Raw genomic sequence first — 17980 nt, 5'->3', positions numbered from 1 at the left:
GGCATGTGTCTGTAATCCCAGCTACATGGGAGGCTGAGGCAGGGGACTTGCTTGAACCTGGGAGGCGGAGGTGGCAGTGAGCTGAGATTGCGCCACTGCATTCCAGCCTGGGCAACAGAGCAAGACTCCATCTCAAAAAAAAAAAAAAAGAGAATGTGTTTTGGGCCAGGCACGGTGGCTCATGCTGTAATCCCAGCACTTTGGGAGGCTGAGGCAGGCAGATCACAAGGTCAGGAGATGGAGACCATCCTAGCTAATATGGTGAAACCTCGTCTCTACTAAAACTACAAAAAAAATTAGCCAGCCGTGGTGGCGGGCGTCTGTAGTCTCAGCTACTCGGGAGGCTGAGGCAGGAGAATGGCGTGAACCCAGGAGGCGGAGCTTGCAGTGAGCCAAGATCACGCACTGCACTCCACGCTGGGTGACAGAGTGAGACTCCGTCTCCAAAAGAAAAGAAAAGAAAAGAAATTGAATGTATTTTTAAAACATTCCCACAATGATATTTTAAGCCAAGTAACTCATCCAAACATTTAAGGAAAAAAATACCACTCCAATATGACACTTCCAGAGAATAAAAGTGGAACAAATACTTCTCAGCTCATTTCATGAGGCCAGCATAATTGTGATTTCAAAGCCTGACAAGGATATTATGAGAAAGGAAATTATAGACCGATCCTTTTCATCAGCAAAATATTGTAAATCAAATTCAGGGATCTACAAAAAAGGTAGAATATTACAACCAAATGAGGTTTGTTCCAAGAACGAGAGTTATTTTAACATTTGAAAAGCAATCAATACAATATAGCATATTAATAGTATAATATCATAAAGCATTGATAAAATTTAATACCTATTCATGATTTTTTTTTGGTAAACTAGTACTACAAGAGAACTTTCTAAAATTTGAAAGAGTATCTACAAAAAATATCTAAAGAAAACATCATACTTAATAGTGATGTATTGATAGGGACATTCACTATCACTTTTATTTAGCATCATACTGGAGGGCCTAGCTAGTCAGTGCAAAAAAAAAAAAAATGGGAAAAAAGAATAAAAGAAAAGTGTATTTAGAAAAGAAGCAAATAAAGATTATAAAGGCAGTGTTTAAATTGTGATTATATGCAGACAACATAATTGTGTACATTAAAAAATCCAAAAGTTTTTACAGAGAAACTATTTAGAATTAGCAAGCCACCAGATACAGGATCAATATACAAAAATTACTTTTTTCCATATAGGTAGCAAGAAATAATTAGAAAATAAAGATTTTTTTCAACACTCTTTACAGTAGCATCAAAAATTACCAAATGTCTAGGAGAAATGTGTAAGAGAAAAATTAAAGCTGTAAATAAAGAAATAATGTTCATAGGTTAGACACTCAGTCTTGCAAAGATGTCAGTTCTTCCTCAGTTGGTCTGTGAATTTTGTACATTCTTACTCAAAACCCCAAGAGGGTTTTTTTTTTTTTTTCTGGTGGAAATTGAAATCTATATGGAAATGCAGAGAACCAAGAATAACCAAGCCAGTCATTCAAAAGAATAAAACTTGAGGACTTTTGCTACCAGACCCCAAAACCTGTTTTAAAGCAACAGTATTAAGAGAAAGTGCTGTTCACCAAGCACCCAGATCTCAAGTTCTAAATACTTTTCTCCAATAAAAGGAATTAGGGTTCCTTGGAAGAAGTGGCTAACCCCAGGGCTGGAACACAGAACATATAAAATGAGCCTGAAACAAACATCTTTTGGTGCCAGTAAATAAGGAAATGCATGGGAAAGGATGGGGGCTTGTTGAAAGAACACAAGAGTCAGCCTGAAGGACTCAAGGCCAATCAATTTGAGCAACAAAAAGTATTGTTGTACTTTTTGAAGTCATATTGAACTGTAACTCATAGATTAAAACCAATATCCATGAGTCTAGACTGATAGAAATAAATAATTGCACAAATAAATGAAGAAGCACATCTCTTCCCATAGATTAAGACCAATGTCCATGAGTCTAGACTGATAGAAATAAATAATTGCACAAATAAATGAGGAAGCACATCTCTTCCTTATAGAAGATTTCCAGTTAATAAATGTGCAAGGAATTAGAGAACTACAAAACCACCATTAGAGTTTAGGCAAACACTACAGTAATTATTGCAAGCAAGGTGGATGCTAAAATCAGTGGGCAAAAGCTTGAGAAAATAATAGAGTATATGTATAATTTCAGCATGTCTCCCTCAAGATAAACTACAGTGGAGAAACCCAGTGGACACTATCTTAACCAATCTTAAATTGAAATCTTCAAATTCCACCAAGAAAAAATGATCATACTTAATATGTCAAAATCTTGAAAGACAAGGAAAGACTAAGGAACTCTCAACAAATTAGAGGTGGCTGGCCTGGTGCGGTGGCTCACGCCTGTAATCCCAGCACTTTGGGAGGCTGAGGCAGGCGGATAACGAGGTCAGGAGATTGAGACCATCCTGGCTAACACGGTGAAATCCTATCTCTACTAAAAATACAAAAAAAATTAGCCGGGCATGTTGGTGGGTGCCTGTAGTCCCAGCTACTTGGGAGGCTGAGGCAGGAGAATGGTGTGAACCCGGGAGGCAGAGCTTGCAGTGAGCCGAGATCATGCCAGTGCACTCCAGCCTGGGCTACAGAGCGAGACTCTGTCTCCAAAAAACAAACAAAAAATTAAAAGTAGCTAAGGAGACATAACTAGATGCAAGACGGGATCCTGGATTGGATAATAGAACAGGAAAAGGACATGAGAGAAAGAACTGGTAAAATTCAAATAAGGTCTGTAGTTTAGTTAATAATATATCAATGTTATATCAATACTAATATATCAATGTTAATTTAATGGTTTTGATAATTGTACTATGGTTGTATAAAATGTGGACGTAGTATATACAACTATGGTTATATAAATGTGAAAGCTGGTAGAAAGGTATATGTGAATTCTATTTTTCGCAACTTTTCTGTCTAAAATTATTTCAAAATAAAAGTTTTTAAAATAGCATGATATTGACACAAGGTACATTGGTTGCTTAGTGTTGCTGTAACAAAGTGCCACAAATTGGGTAACTTAAAACAAGAGCAATGTAATTTCTTACAATTGTGAAGGCTAGAAGAGCTCAAATTTAAAGTGCTGGCAGAGCCATGCTTCCTCTGAAGGCTCTAGGAGAGTCTTTCTTGCCTCTTCCTAGCTTCCAGTGAGTACCAGAAAGCCTTGGCATTCCTTGGCTTGTAGCTGCCTCACTTCAGTCTCTGTCTCTGTGTTCACATGGCCTTCTTTTCCGTCTGTCTCTGCATATCCTCTCCTCTTCTTATAAGGACAGCAGTCAAATTGAATTTAGGGCTCACCTTAATCCAATATACCCTCATCTTAACTAACTAATAATCTGAAAAGACCCTATTTTCAAGTAAGGTTATATTCTGAGGTTCCAGTTTGACATGAATTGGGAGCTGAGGCGGACACATTCATCCCAGTCACTATACAAGGACAGGCAAATAGACCAATGGAGCAGAATAATAGCAGCTCTAGAAATAGACCGACATATTCAATACACCTGATTTACAACAGATGTGCCACTGCAGTGCAGTGGGGAAAGGAGAGAATCTTTTCAATAAATGATGGTGAGGCAAATGAAAGTCTATATGAGGATAAAAAGCATCTGGACCCCTACCTCACAGCATACATAAAGACCAATTTCAGATGGATCATAGACCTACATTTGTTAGGTAAAACAACAAATTGTTTTCACAACATACTCAGGAGAATATCTTCATAGTCTTGGGATAGGCAAAGATTTCTTTAATGGGACACAAAAAGAACTAACCTAATTGGGAAAAGTTGATAAATTAGACTTCATTTAAATTTAAAAATTTTTCAAACTTAACCTACAAAGATGTGAACACATAGAACTCTCATGAACTACCCATAGAAGTAAAATTGTTATGAGTACTTTTTTTTTTTTTAATGACAGGATCTCACTCCGTCACCCAGGCTGGAGTACGGTGGCACAATCCCAGCTCACTGCAGCCTTCACCTCCCAGGCTCAAGCAGTCCTCCCACCTCAGCCTCCCGAGTAGCTGGGACCACAGGCCACACGCCACCATGCCCAGCTAATTGTATTTTTTGTACAGATTAGGTTTCGCCGTGTTGCCCAGGCTGGTCTCGAACTCCTGGGCTCAAGCGATCCTCCTGCCTCAGCCTCCCAAAGTGCTGGGATTACAGGCATGAGCCACTGTTTCCGGCCGGGGTAAGTACTTTGATTTTTTTCAAGACAAAGTCTCACTATGTCACCCAGGCTGGAGTGCAGTGGCATGATCTCGGCTCACTGCAACCTCCGCCTCCTGGGTTCAAGCGATTCTCCTGCCTCAGCCTCCCAAGTAGCTGGGATTACAGGCGTGTGCCACTATGCCTGGCTAATTTTTGTATTTTTAGTAGATTCGGGGTTTCTCCCTGTTGACCAGGCTGGTCTCAAACTCTTGACCTCAGGCCATCCGCCTGCCGCGGCCTCCCAAAGTGCTAGGATTACAGGCGTGAGCCACGGTGCCCAGCCTCGGTGTGAGTACTTTGAACCAGCAGTTCTACTCCCGGGTATATACTTAACAGAAATGAGTATATATGTCCACTAAAAGACATGTAGAATTTGTGTATCAGCTTTATTAATAATAGCCTCAAACAGGAAGTAATTAAATATTCATCAGCAGTAAAATGGATAAATAAATGGTATTATATTCATACAATGGAATACTGTATGTCAGTCAGAAAGACAATTACTACAATAATATGGAAGAATCTCACAAGGCATTGTAGACTGAAAGAAACCAAACACAAAAGAGTATATACCAAACGATCCATTTACATGAAGTTCAAAAACAGGCATAATTAATCTACAGTGTTAGAAATCAGGATAGTGCTACCTCTGGGGCACGGATATTGACTAGGAAGGATCATTTTAGAGGGCTCAGGTGTGCTGGAAATGTACTATGTCTTGATATGAGCAATAGTTATCCTGGTATGTACATTTTTTAAGATTTTGAGCTGTATACTTAAGGTTTTTATACTTCATTGGATGTATGTTATACTTAAATTTTTTCTAATTAAGAAAAAATATAAATATTATTGAAATAAGTAGACTGTCGGTATAAAAAGAATTGAGTCATCTTACGTTTGGGTAACATTTCATGGTTCCCTGGGCACTTTCACATAGCATGTTAAGAGATACATCATTTGGGTGTATTTCAGGGTAAAGATTCTAATTTATATCATTTGAGCCATAAATGTTATAAATTAATACCAAAATCAGCAACTTTTTATTTTTCTTCAAGTTACTGTGTTGGAAATCTCAATATTGCATTACTAATTTCTGTTTTTTAGGCTAAGACATCAAGCACACAAAGAATTTTATGCCTACAAACAGGTGAGAAATTTAATTCAGATTGGCTTTGATTTTTTTTTCCCCCAAAAAACTGAGAACTCTGATTTCCATTCATACGTTAAACTGGGACTGAATTTACTTGTGTTCATTTTAGCGTCTCACTGCCAATTTGCAGTATAATATATCAACTTCATTTTCTTAAGTATTCTTCTCTTCTTTTTTTTTTTTTTTTTTTGAGACGGAGTTTCACTCTTGTTGCCCAGGCTGGAGTGCAATGGCGTGATCTCGGCTCACAGCAACCTCCGCCTTCCAGGTTCAAGCTATTCTCCTGCCTCAGCCTCCCAAGTAGCTGGGATTACAGGCATGCGCCACCACGCCCGGCTAATTTTGTATTTTTAGTAGAGATGGGGTTTCTCCATGTTGGTCAGGCTGGTCTCGAACTCTGGACCTCAGGTGATCTGCCCGCCTCGGCCTCCCAAAGTGCTGGGATTACAGGTGTGAGCCACTGTGCCCAGCTTTTCTCTTCTTTTGTAAGCATTACTTGAAGCTGTAGAAAGTTCAGATGATATAATTTAACAGGAAACTTGAGCCAACAGATTGCTAAAGAGAAATGCTATAGCTTGTAATTCTTAAAGTTACTGTCAACTTAATGGAGTTCTGAGATACCATTAAGTGAAATTTTTCCTTCCTTCTTTATTAGAAGACATAGCAGTTCCTCGGAGGTGTGCGACCAGCTGTGTTACAGTGATCTCATCTACTCCCTTTTGTACTTTAAATGTTAGCTCATATTATCCACTAGAAGTCTGCAAACTTGGATCATAGCTGTCAATACCTAGTCCTTCACTGATTTTGTCTTTAAGTTAATACACTTATCTTTTCTCGAAGGCCAAGTAAAATTATTTTTTTCTTCCATTAATATTTTACCACTAACACCAAACAGGGGGCCTAGATTTTCCTTTGGCTCTAAGCATGAAATTCTTAATTTTTGTTACCCTTAGCTTTCTTCTTGGGTACAGGGGAGCTTCAGCTTATTTGAGTCTTTAACCTTGCTGACGCTGATGTTATGGAACTGTAACACGTCAGAATTGCGTATCTTGTTTTTGTTTGTTTTTGAGACGGAGTCTCACTCTGTCGCCAGGCTGGAGTGCAATGGCAAGATCTCAGATCAGTGCAACCTCCGCCTCCCGGGTTCAAGTGATCTCCTGCCTCAGCCTCCCAAGTAGCTGGGACGATAGCCATCTATCTGCCACAACACCCAGCTAATTTTTGTATTTTTAGTAGAGACAGGATTTCACCATGTTGGCCAGGATGGTCTTGATCTCTTGACCTCGTGATCCACCCACCTCGGCCTCCCAAAGTGCCAGGATTACAGGTGTGAGCCACCGCGCCCAGCCAGGACTGCTTATCTTTCTGTTCATCTTTCGTCCATGTATCTTTGAAATCTGAGCTCACTGGCACATTCCCTAGATGGACATACTGATGTCCTTAGGTAACCCCACACTCTTACAGGTCTCACGTGGGATCCAAAATCAGAGTTGAGTATTTTAGTTTTCTAAATGAATGAATCTTTTTGTCTCAGTCCTATCATAATCTTTTTTTTTTTTTTTTTTTTTTTTTTGACGGGGTCTCTGTCACCCAGACTGGAGTGCAGTGGCATGATCACAGCTCACTGCAGCCTTGACCTCCCTGGGCTCAGGTGATCCTCCCACCTTAGCTGAGTGTGGTGGCATGCATAGCTGGGGCTACAGGTGCACACCACCACCCCCGGCTAATTTTTGTACTTTTTGTAGAGATGGGGTCTCCCCATGTTGCCCAGGCTCCTATCATAATCTGTTTTGTTTTGTTTTGTTTTGAGACAGGGTCTCACTTCTGTCACGCAGGCTGGAGTGCAGTGGTGCAATCTCAGCTCACTGCAACCTCTGCCTCCTGGGCTCAGGTGAGCCTCCCAAGTAGCAGGGATTACAGGCGTGCACCACCACACCTGGTTAATTTTTGTATTTTTTGTAGAGACAGGGTTTTGCCATGTTGCCTAGGCTGGTCTTAAACTCCTGGGATCAAGCAATCCGCCCACCTCGGCCTCCCAAAGTGCTGGGATTACAGGCATGAGCTACCGTGCCTGGCCACCTATTATAATCTTGACAGCTTACAAGATATTTGTATGTAGGCTAACTAGAAAGTAAAATTGGACTTTGCAGTCATTTAAGTGAAATTGACTGATAAAACTAGACAAGTCACAAGACATACAGTAAATTTGATCTTTAAAATATACTGGATAGGAAATTTAGTATATCCCTGTGAGGCCTTATAGTAGCTTCTGGTGTGATTTCTGAAAGCAGGATTTACCCTCAAATCCATTTTTAGTTCAGGAATGTAAGACACCAAAATTTAGAGATTTTCCCTCAAATTTTACTTGCCTATTTTCTTCACTTTAAGATGAAATATAACTCTAATAAGCTATATTTAGTCTCAGAGTTTTTTCTTAAATAGTAAACTTCCTTCTTATCACTTGGCATTCATTTTCACTACTGTCTGGTCACCACGGAGTCAAAACTTTCAAAATTAAGATTGACTTACTTTTTTTTTTTTTTTTTTGAGACGGAGTTTCGCTCTTGTTGCCCAGGCTGCAGTGCAATGGCGCGACCTCGGCTCACTGCAACTTCCGCCTCCTGGGTTCAAGTGAATCTCCTGCCTCAGCCTGCCGAGTAGCTGGGATTATAGGCAGGCGCCACCACATCCAGCTAATTTTTGTATTTTTAGTAGAGACAGGGTTTCACTATGTTGACCAGGCTGGTCTCAAACTCCTGACCTCAGGCGACCCACCCGCCTTGGCATCCCAAAGTGCTGGGATTACAGGTGTGAGCCACTATGCTCGGCCAAAATTCCTTTTTTAGGAGAATATTGCATCATTGCTCAAGTTAAAAAAATGTTGCTAAAATGATCTGTCTCAAACTGTAAAAGAAATTCCCTTCAATATTGGATATGAGGGAAATGAGCCATATATACAAAAGAAAAATATTTGAGAATATAATGAGAAATATTTAAAATTACAGATTTAAATGGGCATAAGAACATACTTTTTTGTCTTACAGGTTATATTAAAAGAGAAAGTAAAAGAATTGAATTTACATGAGGTAAGTTGATGATAAGTAAATCCTCTTGAGCCATTTTCTAGTAGCAGTGGTATGCTGTGGTATGTTTAAACACTTTTATTCTCAGTAGTTGAAAAAAATAGGCTTATTTTGATTGGGGTAATAGAATATTTCAGGGTGAGGTCACATAAAAATCAATTGTGTGAAGGCTTTACGAGAGTAATATAACTCATACTTTTAATAGTGATGACACCATTATAAAATTTCATAGCAGTAGGGATGCTGCTTGCTGTCCATGCTGTATGAATAGGAAACAGATACGTTAGTTTTTCTGCTCAAGGTGAGTATGTACTAATTTCCCCATTGAAAATATTCCCAATATTTCTTTCTTACCAATGGTACAAAAAAGAGAGCAATTATCTCATGGGGGTAGGGATTTAAGAAGGTAAGACATACGGAATAGGGGAAGAACACATAGGTAGCGATATGAATCCTTGGGATTGTTTAGCTCTTCGGTTGCATGGTTGGGACATAGGTGCTTTGTAACTTAAGTACAAACTTGGGTGTGTATATCCTGCTGTATACATTAAGATACATAGCCTATAAGAATTCTTTTTAATTCTATTTCTTGTATTGCCTCTGACTACAAATTTTCAGAATTTTTATTTTTTATCACCCTTTCCTTCTCCCTTTCTGGGTTTTCTAATTGGTGTTTAAAGCAAGGACTTGAAAAGCTGTGTGTTGTAATAGCAGTGTCGTATATAGCCTAGCTGTGGTGAAGCTAAATTGCCAGTCTCTTCAAAGAAAGTTAATTTGTTAGGTTTTTTGAATAATAATAAAAATAATCATATTATTGTTAAATATTTTGAAATCATCTATTGGTCCTTTGCTCTTTCTGCATATTTTTCATCAAAGAATTGATATGTTTCTGTTTAATAGCATTTTAGACCTAGCCTTGGATTAAACTGAAGCATTAATTACTGTTTGATTTTTTTTTTTTTTTTTTTTTTTTGAGACGGGGTCTTACTCTGTCATCCAGGCTGGAGTGCAATGGTGCAATCTCCGTTCACTACAAACTCCGCCTCCTGGGCTCAAGCGATTCTCCTGCTTCAGCCTGTCGAGTAGCTGGGATTATAGGCATGCGCCACCACACCCAGCTAATTTTTGTATTTTTAGTAGAGACGGGGTTTCACCATGTTGGCCAGGCTGGTCTTGAACTCCTGACCTCACGTAATCCACCCACCTCGGCCTCCCAAAGTGCTGGGATTACAAGCATGAGCCACAGCAGCCGGCCACTGTTTGATTTTTTACTTTTCCTAGAAGTTAATTTTGATACATGGCCAAAATTAACATGAAATAATAAAAGTGGTCTGTTTCCCATTTGGAGTCTTTTTGATGACCGTAAATGAAAAGATTAAATTTTTACCAGATTAATCCAGAACAGAAGTCTTCCTTATTGGTGTGACCTGTTAGTTTAGAAACTTTGTCCTGAATAAATACATTGTGTGTTGCATCAGTATGTATCATAGTTAGTATCCAGCTACACCCACCAATTCCTGTTTCGCTGGTCATTTGTATCTAGTCTTGGATTTTTTTCACCATAGTATCCCCAGCTTTGGTTATGGTGAGTTGCTTTCTTCATTGAAATTCTTTTGCACCTTTTTCAAAAATCAAATAGCCATATTTTTTGTGACTGTATTTCTGGATTCTCCATTATATTCTCTTGATTTGTGTGCCTGTTTCTTCATCAGTACCACACTGTCTTGATTATTAATAGCTTTATAGTAAATCTTAAAATCAGGCAGTGTGATTCTTCCAACCTCATTCTTTTCCAAAATTGTTTTAGCTAGTCTGGTTCCTTGACCCTTCCATGTAAATTGTAGCATCAGCTCATCTGTATCCACAAAAAAAAAAAAAAAAAAAAAATCCTGCTGGGATTTTGATTTATATTGCATTAACTCTATAAATGTGTTTGGAGAGAATTGACCTTTACCATGGTGAGTCTTCTGACCTGTGAATACATTATGTCTATTTATTTATTTGAAGCTCTGTTGTTAGTTGTATACACATTGAATATCTTCTTGGTGAACTGACCCTTTTGTCAAGGTCTCTCGCCGGGCTGGGTGGCTCACACCTATAATCCCAGCACTTTGGGAGGCCAAGGCAGGAGGATCACCTGTGGTCAGGAGTTCAAGACCAGCCTGGCCAACATGGTGAAACCCCATCTCTACCAAAAATACAAAAATGAGCCAGGCGCGGTGATGGACACCTGTAATCCCAGCTACTCGGAAGGCTAAGGTAGGAGAATCGCTTGAACCTGGAGGCAGAGGTTGCAGTGAGCTGAGATCGTGCCATTGCACGCCAGCATGGGCAACAAGAATGAAACACTATCTCAAAAAAAAAAAAAACTGTCTTCATCCCAGGTAAATTCCTTTGCTTTGAAATATTTGTCCAGGCCAGGCGCAGTGGCTCACGCCTGTAATCCCAGCACTTTGGGAGGCCGAGGCAGGCGGATCACAGGGTCAGGAGATCAAGACCATCCTGGCTAACATGGCGAAACCCCGTCTCTACTAAAAATACAAAAAAATTAGCCAGGCGTGGTGGTGGGTGCCTGTAGTCCCAGCTACTCAGGAGGCTGAGGCAGGAGAATGGCATGAACCTGGGAGGTGGAGCTTGCAGTGAGCTGAGATCACGCCACTGCACTCCAGCCTGGGTGACAGAGTAAGACTCCGTCTCAAAAAATATATATATTTGTCCAGGCCGGACACAGTGGTTCACACTTGTAATCCCAACTTTTTGGGAGGCTGAGGTGGGAGGATTGCTTGAACCCAGGAGGTTTAGGCTGCAGTGAGCCAAGGTTGTGCCACTGTACTCCAGCCTGGGTGACAGAGCAAGAACCTACCTCAAAAAAAAAAAAATATTTTTCTGATATTAATATAGCCATTCCAGCTTCCTTTTGATTGTTTGCATGGTATGTGTATTTCCACCTTTTTCTTTTCTTTTTTTTTTTTCTTTTTTTGAGATAGAGTCTAGCTCTGCTGCCCAGGCTGGAGTGCAGTGGTACAATCTTGGCTCACTGCAACCTCCGCCTCCTGGGTTCAAGCAATTCTCCTGCCTCAGCCTCCCAAGTAGCTGGGATTACAGATGCCCACCACCACGCCCAGCTAATTTTTGTATTTTTAGTAGAGATGGGGTTTCACCATGTTAGCCAGGCTGGTCTTGAACTCCTCACCTCAGGTGATCTGCCCCCCTCGGCCTCTTAGGTGCTGGGATTACAGGCGTGAGCCACCATGCCCAGCTTCATCTTTTTATTTTCAATCTACCCATTGAATTATATTTGAAGTGAGTTTTCTTGTAGACAGCATAGTTGGGTCATGTTTCTTTATCCACTCTGCCAATATGTCTTTTAATTGGTATGTATAGATCATTTACATTCAGTGCAATTGCTGATACATTTAGAATTAGGTTTACCATTTTTTTTTTTTTTGTCTTCTGCTTTTCTCTCTCTTTTTCATTCTCTATTTTCCTTTTCTTGCCTTCTTTTGGGTTATTAGAACATTTTTTAATATTTCATTTTAATTTATCTGTTGTGATTTTTACTTTATGTCTTTGTATAGTTTTTTAGTGGTTGCTCTAGGGATTACCAAATAAATATTTAGAATTAGTTTTTTAACACTCTAGTTGGATTGTAGAGACCTTGCCACAATATGGATCCCTTTTCCTTCCCCTCTTTGTGCAATGTCTATCATATTACGTCTATATACACTGAAAAATCCCATCGTTATATGTCTTTTCCCCATCAGACATGTTTTTAAAAACTCAAAAGGCAGGCATCTGCCTGGAGTCCAGAAGATCGAGACCAGCCTGGGCAACATGGCAAAACCCCATTTCTACAAAAAATACAAAAACTTACAGGTAGCACATACCTGTAGTCCCAGCTACTCAGGAGCCTTAAGTGGAAAGATCACCCAAGCCTGGGAGGTCGAGGCTACAGTGAGCCAAGCCTTGATTGCGCCACTGCACTCAAGCGTAGATGACAGAGTGAGGCCTGGTCTCAAAAAAATAAGAAAACCTTAACAGAGGAATAGCCTTATATTAATCCAGATTTTTACCATTTCTGTTGCTATGCATTCCCAGTGTTTCAAGTTTCCTTGTTATGTCATTTCTCTTTTATCTTCATAATGAACTTTCCTTTAGTAATTTTCTTAAAGCAGGTCTTCTGGCTATGAATTCTGTTAGTTTACCTTCATCTGAGAATGTTTTTATTTTACCTTCATTCCTGAAGAATATTCTTGTATATGGAACTCCAGGTTGACAGTTTTTATGCCTCTTCCTTCTGGCCCTCCATGATTTCTGATGAGAAATCAGGTCACTTGAATCATTCATCCCTTACCAGTAATGTATCACTTTCTCTGGCTGCTTTTAAGATTTTTTTCTTTTTCTTTAGTTTTCAGCAATTTATGATATGTCTAGGCATGGATTTATTTGGATTTATCCTGTTTGCAGTTTACTCAGCTTCATAAATATATAGGGTTTTTTGCCAAGCATGGGAAGTTTTTAGCCATTATTTCTATAAATGTTTTTTCTGCATTTCACTCTTTCTCTCTCCTGGAACTCCAGTGACACAAATGTTAGACCCTTTGTTGTTGTTCCACAAGTCCTGGAGAGTTGTTTTTTTTTTTTCAGTAATTTTTTCTCTGTTGTTCAGACTGAGTAATTTCCAGTGTTCTGTCTTCTAGTTCACTGATTCTTTCCTCTATCCCCTCCATTCTGCTGTTGAGCCCATCCACTAAGTTTTTTTATTGTGATTATTCTGTTGTTTGAGTTCTAAAATTTTCATTCAGCCGCACATGGTGGCTCACAGCTATAATCTTAACACTTTGGGAGACCAAGGTGGAAGGATTGCGTGAGCCCAGGAGTTCAAGACCAGCCTGGGCAACATAGAGAAACCCCGTCTCTACTAAAAATACAAAATTAGCTGGGTGTGGTGGTGCATGCCTGTAATCCCAGCTACTCAGGAGGCTGAGGCAGGAGGATCACTTGAACCCAGAAGGCAGAGGTTGTGGTGAGCTGAGATCACACCATTGTACTCCAGCGTGGGCAACAAAAGCTAAACTCCACCTCAAAAAAAAAATTTTTTTTTTCGTTTGTAATAGCATCAAAAATAAGATACCTAGGAATAAATTTAACAAAAGAAGCCCAGATTTATATGCTGAAAACTATAAAACATTGAAAAGATAATAAAACCTAAATAATTGGGATGACATCCCATGTTCATTGGTTAGAAAATGTAATATTGGTAAGTTGGCAGTAATATCCAAAGTATTTACCAAATCATCTTTTTCAAAATCCTATCTGCCCTTTTATGCACAAATTGACAAGCAGATGAATTCTGAAATTCCCATGGAAATGTAAAGGATCCAGAATAGCCAAAAGAATCTTGAAAAAGAAGAACAGAGTTAGAGAACTCACACTTCCCAATTTCAAAACTTACTATACAAAGCTACAGTTTTTAATACATGTGACACAGGTATATTGATAGCTATATAGATCAGTGGAATAGAACTGCAAGTCCAAAAATAAATTCAAACATTTATGGTCAGTTGATTTTCAACAAGGGTGCCAAGACAATTCAGTGGGAAAAGAATAGTCTTTTCAATCAGTGGTGCTGGGACAACTGGATATCTACATGCAAAAGAATAAATTTAGACATCTACCTCATACTATATACAAAGATTACTCAAAAGTTAATCAAAGACCTAAATGTATCAGCTAATATTATAAAACTCTCAGACATAAACATAGGTGAGCCCAGTGCCATGACACATGCCTGTAATCCCAGCTCCTCAGGGGGCAGAGGGGGAAGCTCCCTTGAGTCCAGGAATTTGAGACCAGCCTGGGCAACATAGCAAGACTCTGTCTCTAAAAAACAAAAAGGAGAAATAAACATAGATGTATAAATCTTCATAGCTGTGGATTGGGTAATGGATTCTTAGATATGACATCTGAAGCACAAGCAAGCTAAGAAAAAATAGTTAAACTTCATCAGGCCAGCCATGGAGGCTCACTCCTGTAATCCCAACACGTTGGGAGGCCAAGACGAGAAGATTGCTTGAGCTCAGGAGTTTGAGACCAGCCTGGGCGACATAGCTAGGAGACCTTATCTCTACTTACAAAAAAAAAAATTAGTTGGGTGTCGTGATGTGTGCCTGTAAGTCCCAGCTATTTGGGAGGTTGAGGCTTGAGGAGCTGGAGGATTGCCTGAGATCAGGAGATTGAGGCTGCAGTGAGCTATGATGGCACCAGTGCACTCCAGCCTGGGTGACAGAGCAAGACTGTCTCAAAAAAAAAATTAAAAACTTTTGTGCTTCAAAGGACATTATCTTGAAAGTGAAGGCAACCCACAGGGACAAAGTATTCACAAGTTTTATATCTGACAAGGGTCTTGTATTTAAGATGTATAAAGAACTCTTAGAACTCAGTAATAAGAAGCCTGCAAAATAAAAAGGTCTGCAAATGTTCTCTCCCAGTCTTTTCATCCTAACAGGCTCTTTTGTAGAACAAAAGTTTTTTAATTTGATCAAGTCCAGTTTATCCATTTTTTCCTTTGGTTTCTTTGCTTAGGTTGTGCTTCGGTTGTGCTTAGGTTGTGTTTCTGCTTAGGTTGCGTGTGTCTTTGGTGTCTATGAATGTGTAGTGCTCTAACATCATTTGTTGACAAGGCTTTCCTTCTGCCATTGAAATGCTTTTTGCACCTTTGTCAAAATTAGTTGGCTATCTGATAAGGGAGTTCAGTCTAAAATATATAAAGAACTCTTACCACTTAATAATAAAAAGAAACCAACTAATAAATTGACAAAGGACTTAATAGGCATTTCTCCAGAGAAGATATGTGGTGGTCAATAAGCACGGCATCATTAGTCATTAAGGAAATGACCCATTTACACCCATTACGATAACTATAGTAAAAAAGACAAGAATAAGTATTGGTGATGATATGGAGAAATTACAACCCATACGTACTGCTGGTAGGAATGTAAAATGGTGCAGCCGCTTTGGAAATCAGTTTGGTAGCTCCTCAAAAAGGTAAACATAGAGTTACCATATGACCCAGCAATTCCACTCCTTGATACATACCCAAAAGAACGTAAACAAGGACTCAGCCAGATACTTGTACACCAGTGTTTATAGCAGCATTGTCCACAATAGCCAAAAGGTAGAAACAACCCAAGTGGCCATCAGTAGATAAATGGGTAAACAAAATGCGGTACATACATACAGTGGAATATTATTCAGCCATGAAAATGAGTGAAGTACTGATATATCAATATAGATGAACCTTGAAGACATTATGCTAAGGGAAAGAAGCCAGACATGAAATATTACATATTGTATGGTTCCATTTATATGAAATGTCCCGAGTAAACAAATCCATCAATAAAGAAAGTAGATTAGTGGTTGGTTGCCAGAGATTGGGGAAAGGGGAGAATGGGGAATGACTGCCTATGAATATGGGCTTGTTTTGGGGGGTGGGTGGGTGGCATTTGATGCAAATGTTCTGGAATTAGATTGTAAAGATGGCTGCACAAATATATACCTAAAAACTGCTGAATTGTACTATTACTTAAAGGAGTGAATATTATAGTAGATTAATTGTATCTCAGTTTTTTAATGGTGATGGGAAGTCACACTGGAGAAACAATCTCATTGAATACTGGAAACGAAAGTTTAGTTGCAAAATATGATCTGTAAAGGAAAGTTGTAAAATGAGTTTGGCTCTTAGGGAGCTTCTAGGAAGTCATCTGAGGCTTTTCTCTTTTTGTGATTGCCATTGACTTTGGTCACCTTTAGCATTTAACGTGTCAGAGTTTGTCTTGTTTTTTCTCAGGTGGCTATAGTTTTAGGATCTGTTTATTCAGAACATAATAGCACATTATACCATTAATAGTAACTCCATTTTGGGGCTGGGCGCAGTGGCTCACACCTGTAATCCCAACACTTTGGGAGGCTGAGGCAGGCGGATCACAAGGTCAAGAGATCGAGAGCATCCTGGCCAACGTGGTGAAACCCTGTCTCTACTAAAAATATAAAAAATTAGCCGGGTATGGTTGGCATGAGCCTGTAGTCCCAGCTATTCGGGAGTCTGAGGCAGGAGACTCACTTGAACCCAGGAGGCGGAGGTTGCGGTGAGCCGAGATCGCACCACTGCACTCCAGCCTGGCGACAGAGCAAGACTCCATCTCAAAAAGAAAAAAAGAAACTCCTGTTTGGAAAGGCTACTAATCTAATTTTGGATCCTGGAAAAATAAGTGAATAAAAATAAGCAACTCATCCAACCTGTGCTTCAATAGGATCAGTGCTAAATCTCCAGAGGACAGTCCTGACCCTGTTTTGGAAGGCGGGGCTGAGAGGAAAACTGGCTGTTGAAGGCCAGAGGGCCAATCACACAGTCTAGGAGATGGGAGCATCATTCCCTCTTTACAGGTGGGAAGCTGAGGCCCAAAAAGATACCACTAGGCTGAAACTGCTGGATTCTTACCTTTACCCACAGCTTGTTCTCAGCCTCCCTTCAGAAAACAAAAATGGGCTTGAAAACAGTACTTCCATTATAAAATGGAGACATCAATAAAAACAGCTGGCATTGGTAGACTGCCTTACTGTGTCCTTAACCCTGCCCCCCAAGCTGAGCTGATGACAGCCCTGTGTGGGGTGAGACAGGTCATGTCCTTATTGTACAGATGAAGGAACAGAGCTCTGTGAGGAATCCTGAGGGCAGAGGCCACACAGCTAGTGTGTCTGAGCCAAGGCCAGCCACCTGTCCTGCTCTCCTCCCTGCTCCCCTGCCATCTTGGTAGGGATGCTGAGTCCAACAGAGCACAGTTATCCATTCTCCTCCTGTGAAGGTCCTGTCTGTCATACACACAAGGCCCTGAAAGCTACCTCAGCAAGGATGTTTAAAAACCAACATGGCACGGTTCACTGGGCACCAAGAGCCACATGTCCTGCCTGGATCATGTTACATAATCTAAGAAGACTGGGTTCCGTGTTATAGGTTAAGAAACTAGTAACAGCAAAGCCATCAACAGTCCAGGCTAGAAATGGTGATGGCCTGAACCAGGATCCTTGGGAATGGACAGGGAAGCAAGTAGGGAGGAAGGAGTTCAACCACTGGGCAGGAGAAAGCAATGGCACAATAGCACATCAGTGCAACAGACCTGGGTCCCCAGCCAGGCCTGGCCACTCTCCAATTAAATGGCCTCAAGCAACATTATTTTCCTGAGCTTCTGTTTCCTCATCTGTAAAATGGGTCAGTGTGGTGACACATGGTATCCACGGGCCCTGGTGAATGCCCAGGAAAGTGTTGGAACCCAGCCCCTGGGTACGATGGCAAAGGCCTCTCTCCAAGCCATGGAGACTAATCATTGGCTGAGAGCAGTCCTTGTCCCATCTGCACATGTTCATGAGTTAACTGAGTCTTCAGTAACTTTTTATATGACAGAGACACTGACAGAAG

General features: G+C 40.1%; 1 protein-coding gene across 6 annotated transcripts in view; it reads left to right on the top strand.

Annotated features, from left to right (window-relative positions):
- Window positions 1-17980, top strand: part of RNF24 (ring finger protein 24) — a 90327-nt gene that overhangs the window by 64094 nt on the left and 8253 nt on the right. For all 6 annotated transcript variants that reach the window (XM_009436747.5, XM_001163477.8, XM_009436745.5 and 3 more), the window contains 2 exons: window positions 5377-5419; window positions 8467-8508. In XM_009436747.5, coding sequence (XP_009435022.1) covers window positions 5377-5419; window positions 8467-8508 — 85 coding nt within the window. The remainder of the gene's footprint in view (window positions 1-5376; window positions 5420-8466; window positions 8509-17980) is intronic.

Source organism: Pan troglodytes, chromosome 21 (genome assembly GCF_028858775.2).
Source record: "Pan troglodytes isolate AG18354 chromosome 21, NHGRI_mPanTro3-v2.0_pri, whole genome shotgun sequence".
Classification (NCBI taxonomy): domain Eukaryota; kingdom Metazoa; phylum Chordata; class Mammalia; order Primates; family Hominidae; genus Pan; species Pan troglodytes.
Note: the sequence above shows the minus strand (reverse complement) of the source record. Positions and strands in the feature narration are given on the sequence as shown.